Consider the following 8,758-nt stretch of genomic DNA (forward strand, 5'->3'; position numbering starts at 1 on the left):
TTCAAATGATGGGAACTGCAGAGACAGCTGACGGTTGTATTCCCTCATTTATCACTCGCTGATTAAACACCATCTGCTGGGGGGTGAGGATGGAGAGAGGAAGACAAGGGGCCAGCGGGCCGGAAGACCCTTCATTAGGGACCTCGTTAAAAAGTGCCAGACCAATCTGTCCGCGATGCTCAGCCATGTGAACGCATCGCCCAGTTTCTCTCTGTGAGCACGACACGAGACCGAACACTCACTGAAAAATAAAAACTTTATTAGCAGTCCTCAGCCGTCTCCACTTCATAACATGAAAGCAGCGGGAGTGACTGTAAAAGCTCAGCTGAAACACATTTATCAGTAAAAACAACTTTTAATGTTTAACCCTGCATGTGAGGCTTTCTGTTTCTGTAACACTCCATCACACAGGTCCTGTTATTCCCCGTTTCTTGGATGCCCGCATCAGAAATGTCCTAAAAAACACAAACTGCCGCTATTAAGTTTCAAATGACAGGAAATTTCCAAGAAGGTCCTGCACAGTCTGGCATTTAAAAGGGGAAAGGAGCACGAGTTGGTGCATGAACTGTTAAAAGTTAATTTGATTTTGAGGTTTGGAAGTGGACGTATGTCAGGGTGACTTCTGAGTGGGTCAAGCTTTACAGCACAGAATAGAAGAAGAGAAAGCGAAGTAAAAAATGCTAAGTGCAAAAAAAAAAAGGTCTTTTCTGCTGGACCTGAACAGAGTCGATAGGTTTTGTTGTTCTGCACATCATTTTAAATCAGACGGTCGAGATGTGCCTGATGTGCAGACATTCAGCTTTAATTCAACGGGTTCAACAGAAATGAATTTCAGCCATTGTTATATTTTTATATACAGCAATTGGATGATTGACTGACTGGCAGTTTCATGGCCAAGCGAGGCCTGTTCCCTCATTATTTTGTAGCAAACCAAACAAAATAAACCCATTAGAGACTAAGAGCAATCTGGTTCTTTTATTGATAGGAACAAATTCACTGCAACACCAAAAGACCAGAAGGTCCACAGACGACAACCGAAGTGCATGATGACAGAATTATTTCCATGGTTCAGAGAAACAACTTTACAACACCTAACCAAGTTGACAGCACTCTCGAGGAGGGAGGCGAGTCGTCATCAAACTCTGCAATCATAACTGTAAATCCAGAGCGCTCACAGCAAGGTGCAAGCGCTGGTTGCACTCAAGGAGAAGAAATCCAGCTTCTTCTTCAGACTCATAAACCTTTGTTTTTATACATTTCAGTTGCATTTTGCTCAGAATGATTGAATTACTGAATCCTGGACTTAGACGTTAGAGGAGCTGCAGGTTTTGCAACCTAAACGTTGGCTTCGTTTTTCAGCCTCAGGTCGTTGCTGGATTGGGGATTACGGGGCTGAAGCACATATTTTAACTACACGAACACACCGCAGGGCACCGTGTTAGTGTCACATTTTTTGACATTTTGTCAGCTGTTATCTTCTCTTAAACGTGTAAAAAAAACAATAAAATAATCCTAGTTTCTTTGATGATGGAACCTACTTATATTTATAGGAGTGTTTAAACCTCAGAACCTAAGAACACACGTTTAAACACATACAGGTCTGTATAGATCCGGGTCTGATAAATGTCAGACTGATGATTGGCATTTAATGTATTGATTGATCAGTGAGGAACAGCTGAACTGATTTTCAGTCCTCGTACTTCTTCCTGTTCGCTAAAAGAACCACAAGGCCATTAACTGTGAGTCATCGTGAGTGTGTGTGTGTATAGGGTAATCTCATTACCTGTGATCGGTGGCTTTTATACTATTACACACACACACATTACTACAGTATGACTCAACCTGTCTGCCCTCCACACTCTGCTCAGAATTGTGTGTGTTGTGGTATTACAGTGTGCAGGATTACTGTGTATTAGTGATGTTTGTCCTAGGGGTGGGTTTTTATAATTGATTTATCGGTTAAAATCGATTCTGGCTTGGATGACGTAAAATCGATTCATTAAAATCCTGAATCGATTTTTTAATATAAATTTATTTTGCCCGAAATGCCAGAATCTCAGGTGAAATCTCACAAAATTTCAACAACCACTAAACAGCTAAGACAGTAAATGAGAGCAGGAACATGGATTCTGCACAAAGACTTAAACACACAGCGCGACCCGCGGATCAGAATCAGATGTCGCCTTTCTCACAGTCGGGGCTGAAAGCCGACAGATCAGAATCAGCGAGCTGTCGGCTCGCTGTCGGGTCCGCGCTTTGTGTTCACGCCCTTTATGCGCTGTTTCTAAAGGTGTTAGTTTGATGTCTCTCCAGACAATATTGACCGAACCAGCAGCAAAAGAAGATCCAAACTACGCTTCACATAAACATCGTCATGTATTCACTCTGACTTTTACTGTTTTGCTTCGACCACGATGCACAGCTCTCTCTCTCTCTCTCTGTACTTCAAGAACAGTTTCCCGTCTAAAAATCTGTTTTCTTCATTATTCGCTTGCTTGTTACGCACAAGTCTGCCGTTGTTTACAGCGCTGTCGGCCGACGTTTTTTTTTCTTTTTCGTTTTACATACTTCCGAAAAGAAAACCTAATTTCTGCCGTTCAATACTGAACAAATTCAAACTTTTTAAAATTATGCAAAATGAAAAACGCTTAGACGTGAGTCTCTATAAATAATAAAACCGCTGTAACTTCAGACGTAATGTTCATGTGTTGATTAATGGTTTTCTTTCGTTTTTGATGTACTGCAGAATATTTTTATAAAATCCCAGGCCAGGAAAACCACCTTCATGTTTTTCTGTGTTTTATCTTCAGCTACTTTGACACAAAGGCCTCTGCTGTGATGCTCACACCTGTGATAAAGTCTTGCGTGTGTCAGCTTCCTTTTTATAGATACAAAAATATGTAAATGTACTGATCTGAATTATAATATTTCTGACTGTCAAAATTTCCCAGATTCGAATCGAAGTGATTCGAATTGAATCGAATTAAATCGAATCGTGGATTGAATCGATTCGGGACCTTGTGAATCGGAATTGAATCGATTCTAGAAATCAGTGACGATACCCAGCCCTAGTTTATCCATCTCTCTGTGCATGTTCTTGTGTTACTAAAGTTGTGGGTACAGAAATCACATTGTGGGGAATCGGTGTGGTACTCGTAATGCAGGTTTTTCAGTTTTAGGCTTAAAAATTAAATAGAGGGAAAAAGTGTGAACATCTACTTGTACATATATGTTTGTGAGGACACGTGGGAGTTTTGGGACCTTTCGCATGAGGACGTGTGCAAAGTGGGGACATTTTCAGGCTGTTGCAGTGTTCAGACTAGTGCCTCCGTGTTGTTTCCTGTTATTGATCTTTTTGCATTGATTAATTACTGAAAGAAAACAAGCACACAAATGACATCAGTCACTGGAGAGGAGGAGGGGGTCAAAGGTGAGACGTGAATGCCCCATGTCCCGAGTTTTGTGCCTCGTTAATTCAACGTTGTTTGCTGGATGTAACCAGATGATAAACCTCTGATATCTATGTATGCTGTTCTTATTAAATTCACGCCTCAGTTCTTCAACAGACCAAACGTCATAATTTTGAAGAATTTTGACTATACAGATGTTTAAAGGACAACATCTGTATGCTTCAACCTTTGGATGGAGCATCTGCTCTTCCACTGGTTCCCCCATATTAGACAATACTGAGACGGAGAGTCTGGCTGCTTTTATATGTTTCACATTTATCCAGCAAAGAATGGCTTTATATATGGCACATCATAATAACATGTATTCATGTGCTTTACAGTTGGATTAGCAGTCTACTTTTTTGGGTTTTGTACCATGTTGTAACATACATACATGGGAAGAGGTAGTTTTAAAACACAAGATTGCATAATAATAATAATAATAATGATGGATTGGATTTATATAGCGCTTTTCAAGGCACCCAAAGCGCTTTACAATGCCACTATTCATTCACTCTCACATTCACACACTGGTGGAGGCAGCTACGGTTGTAGCCACAGCTGCCCCACGGCAGACTGACAGAAGCGAGGCTGCCATATCGCGCCATCGGCCCCTCTGGCCAACACCAGTAGGCGGTAAAGTGTCTTGCCCACAACGACCAGGACACGGGCGACCTTCCGGTTACAGATACGCTTCCCAACCCCCTGAGCCACGGTCGCCCCGTGATGAGTGCAGCCTCTGTTTCCAGTAGCTGCCAGCCAGTATCTAGGCCCGTGTGACTGAGGCATCACTGGTATGCTTGATCTGCACCTGGACTTTCCTAAAAAACTGAGCTGAAGCTCACCTACTTTCATTTCTTTTTCACGTTTGCCATTTTTAAAGCCATTAAGCTGCTTTCTATTATATTTTTACTATTGTTGGTAGGACTCAGAGTTGCCCGTGTAGCTTAAAGTTAGGCTAAAAAGGCTAACAGATTATTTCCCCTCACTTTACACTTGTTGTTTTCATGGCAATAAAAGTAAACAATGAATAAATAAATTCATTAATAAGTGATGAATTACTGTAGGTTTAATAAACACAGTGACAACATCCAGCTAGACCACCGCATTGTCCTGACATGTCGTGATAGATTTAATTTACAGCTGTTTGTAGTGTTGAGGTTTGAGTCTGTGTCACCTGCATTGTGCGATCTGTATCCATACAGATTGTTTGGGTTTAAAATGTCTCTTCCGATAGTAAGACGGCAATAGAGTTTACTGTGCTGCTTAATTTAACCATTTACACAAAAATATAAACTCTTTTAATAACTGAGCTTTTTTTGGTGTTTACTGTCGGCTCTAACAAACTCCTGGTCTAATAGCGCCCGGAAAATATTTCTCAAAATTTCTACAGTTATTAAATATTACGAAGGATGTGAAACCACTGCTGGAACAAAAGCCTTCGCAGAAACACAGTTTCACTGTTTAACAGACCAACTGCTGCAGGAAGAAGATTATTTCATCAGCGCAGATAAATAACTGGGCAGCAGCATCATTAAAAACTCATCAGCGAGGAGTGTGTGTGTGTGTGCGCGCTCATAAATTCACTGCAGTTATCAGCCAAACAGATGTGACCATTGTTCTCATTAATGAGGGTTTACAGGAATAATTACAGCAAAATGAGGCGCTTTCTGAGTGATTTTACTCTCCGGCTATTAAAGTTCAGCTGACAGACAAACTGCAGCACAGCTCTGGTTAGCGTTCGTCCAGACCAGTCTGGTAAAAAGTTGTGAGGTCTGAAGTGTCGGCTGTAAACACTTCCTGACCCTTATCACCAAGTTTCATTTCTTCGTTACTCTACAGGGAGCTTGAAGTGCTCGGGGCTTGTTAAGCTTGGGCGGGTTGAGCTTTGGGGTCAGGAAATTTGAACCATTAAAAATCAGGTGTTGCTGAATCCCTCGGATCAAGCTGATCTGAGGCCGAACGAACGCTGGCACTCAGAGGACACTCAGAGCTTTCTGTGCATGAGTCTGTTTATCCTGTGAAGCGTGGTTACCACAGTAGTATCCACATGGTGTACTCATGACAGCGTTAGCTCCTCTAAGCTGGTCGGGGTTGTGGACAAATGTGGACCTTGTTTCCATGGAGAGAAGAGGGTCAGTCGGACAGACTTTGGTTTTTAATTCAACAATTTGGACACTAATTTGATGCCTAAATGTTTGTGAACAGATGCTCAGGAAGACAGACGTATTAGTGGAGCCTGTTTATTAAATATAAACATTTTAAGCCACTTACATTTATCTGAGTAAGTCAAGACGTTTGGAGCGAGAGATCGGGATTTTGAGTTTCCTGCTGATTTTCTTTTTCTTTGATCTTCTTCTCTCTAAATAAAAAAAAAATCAATTGTAATTGAATAATAATTAAACAATTTAAAATGATTGAACACAAACTTTCTCTTACTATCCAATAATACCAACATCAGCAAAGATTTCAATTTTAAATAAATAGTTTTTTTTTACCAAAACAGAAAAAATATATAATAAAATAATACATTTTATTTATAGGCACCTTTAAAGACCCTCAAAGTCACCTTATAATAGTACACAAAGTAGAATAAATAAATAAAAACATAAGGTAAATGGAAAAAAAAAACAAGCATGAAAGTATAAAAAATAAACAAGGTAAAAAATAGACTAAGACAGAATCAGGAGACAAAACTGAAAGAATAGAAAAAAGGGAAAATAATTTAGTGTGTTTTAAACTGAAGCAAATGCTCAGGTTCATATTAGCAAGCAAGCAATTTATTTATATAGCACTTTCAGTCAACTCCCAGCTGAAAGCAAAGTGCTGTACACTTGACATGACAAAAGACTTAAATTAAAACAATAAAATCGGCACATTAGATTAAATTAAAGCAGTAAAATCAGGGTCAAACTGTGTCATAAGCCAAGGAATAAAAAAAAACATTAAAACGATAAAAGTGATATTCAGGTGAATGGAGGAGACGAGCAACACCTGAGTAAAACCACACCTAATCATAAACTAGTCCTAACTGCTGCGACTGATGGTTTGGAACAAACGTCATGAACTGAAAATGTAAAAGAGAGGAAGTACGGCTGAGTTTGTCGAAGTTATCTCGTGTTTGACGTTTGAGGTGGAGGTTTTTTCTGTTTCTAGATTTGTGTTTCTAGATTTTAAATAATAAAAACAGAATAAAATGAAGCTTTTTGTGAAGAGCGAGCGCCTCTTCCTCCAGAATAATTAGTCACGTGAACCCTGTGGGCGTGTCAGGAAGTACCTGAGCTCTTTCTCTTCATGCAGTTTTCCTTTTTGTTGATTCTTTGGCGATAAAATGATGAATAAAAAACTGATAAGATTAACATAGAAAAGTGTCTCCTGTAAAACAAAACAAAACAAAAATAGGAACAGGTGACACTTTGTGTGAAGCTTTGTTCAAAATAACAGCGTGTCTCTGTCTGTAGACGAGGTAAGCGCACCGACTGCCCTCCGTCTTCTGTATATCGAATTCAGTAAAACTGTTAAATTAAAATGTGTAAAGCTCATTATCTGCAGGCTCAGGCTGAGAAAAGTTGAGGCCAAGCTGTTCATGTTGACACTTCTTAATTTTGGAGTCTCAGTCGGATGTATTACAGCTGGAGGGCTGAACAAAGTGAACGGGGACGTCTGCGTGTGAGCCCAAAAGGGATTAGTGCAGCTTTACCTCCACATAGCATTAACTCAGCGAGGGATGATGGCAGGATGATGGACGGCCGGATGCTATTTGCTGCGGCAGATGAAGGATTTAGCTTTTTATTTCCATGTTTTTACCCAGATTATGTCCTTTTTTCCCTCCTACCTGTTGATGATGACGATCTGGCACAGTCTTATACGCTCTGTCTGCCTTCAGAGTAATCCCATGAAGCCTCAGTCTGTCTCTGTTTTCCTGTCTGCCACTCAGCGCTGACGGAGAATATGCACAAGTGTAATAAAACAGGGACATGCGCCCATTAATAAACCTGTATTGATTTTACTTCTTGTGTTTGCACACGGCTTGAGTCAGATTACAGCTTCATTATAGACACAGGACTAAAATTGAAATATATCCTGTAAAAGAACAATGCAGAAAAATACTCCACAGCAAGTACAAGTTTACCTGATGTTTGTCCAATCCGGCAGAAAAAAAGCATCATTCCATTGTTAGCCCTGCAGACCCTGAACTTTCTTTAAATTTGGAATAGATGGTTTTGTATAACGCAAGAATTCTCAAACTTCCATCAAAATATCCAGTAGGATGAAATTATGAACACTTGGTCAGCTTTACTGTAAAAGCAAAATGAGGGCCGACTCCATTTGGAGGTTGAAGTGGCCGTTTGAGAAACTGCAGGTTTTGGCACCTTTCAGTCAACTTCATGGTCAATCCTGCAGGACATCATGCTTCCACCTGACCCACAGTGTGCAACATAAACATTTAAAAAGCCGATTGTAAGTCTTCGTACATACCGTGCAAGCGAGATATCATTATTTGCTTCGTCGTTAGTTTTATTTTTTTGGTCCTGGATGTTGATGGTTGTTTGTGACCGTGTTTGGTCAGATGTTGAGTTTGAGATGTTGATCTCTGATGTCCACATGTCAACGTTTCACTACATCAATGGTGCGAGTTTGGACGGACAGACTTAAACTGCTTTTACTGCAATTTATTGTTTTTTCAAAGAAAGGCATCAAGTGGATTCTTGCTTTTGCTGTTTGTGGGACTTTTTTTCTTTTTTTAATTACATGAGTTCACCTGAACACATGTAATAACCTCGTCCCCTCCTCTCCTCTTCGTATGCAGGAGATGTGGTTGATATCTACCAGAGGGAGTTCTTGGCGCTGAGGGAGCGCCTCCACTCGGCCGAGCAGGAGAACCTGCGGCGCTCCAAAGAGCTGAACCTGGTCCTGGAGGAGATCAAGAGGGCAATCGCCGAGAAGCAGGCGCTCAGAGACATCAACCGCACCTGGAGCAGTCTCTCGGGTCAGTTTTGATCAGCTGTAAAACAATAAATTGCATGACTTTTGTCTCACTCCCATTTCTTCTTGTTGCATGTTGAAAATCTACTTGGAACCTTGTTAAGTTCCAACCACGCAAAATATGATGTTTTTGCCATTTTTCAAGTGGTCTTTCAATGTAGCTTGCCATCACCAGTGTGTGAGTGTGTGAATGTGTGCGTGAATGGGTGGATGACTGGATATGTAAAGCGCTTTGGGGTCCTTAGGGACTAGTAAAGCGCTATATAAATACAGGCCATTTACCTTTTTGTTTTTTGGTCTTAAACTTTTGATCGGGACTGTGT

At 40.5% G+C, this 8,758-nt stretch overlaps 1 protein-coding gene across 1 annotated transcript in view; it reads left to right on the forward strand.

Annotated features, from left to right (window-relative positions):
* mgat4b (alpha-1,3-mannosyl-glycoprotein 4-beta-N-acetylglucosaminyltransferase B) overlaps nt 1-8,758 on the forward strand; it is a 118,315-nt gene that overhangs the window by 55,452 nt on the left and 54,105 nt on the right. The window contains exon 2 of the mRNA XM_085471192.1: nt 8,260-8,439. Within this exon, the coding sequence (XP_085327318.1) occupies nt 8,260-8,439 (180 nt within the window). The remainder of the gene's footprint in view (nt 1-8,259; nt 8,440-8,758) is intronic.

Source organism: Copadichromis virginalis, linkage group LG2, assembly GCF_057382275.1.
Source record: "Copadichromis virginalis isolate Kocher_CV1m ecotype Utaka linkage group LG2, C_Virginalis_male_GT1.1, whole genome shotgun sequence".
In the NCBI taxonomy this organism is placed as follows: domain Eukaryota; kingdom Metazoa; phylum Chordata; class Actinopteri; order Cichliformes; family Cichlidae; genus Copadichromis; species Copadichromis virginalis.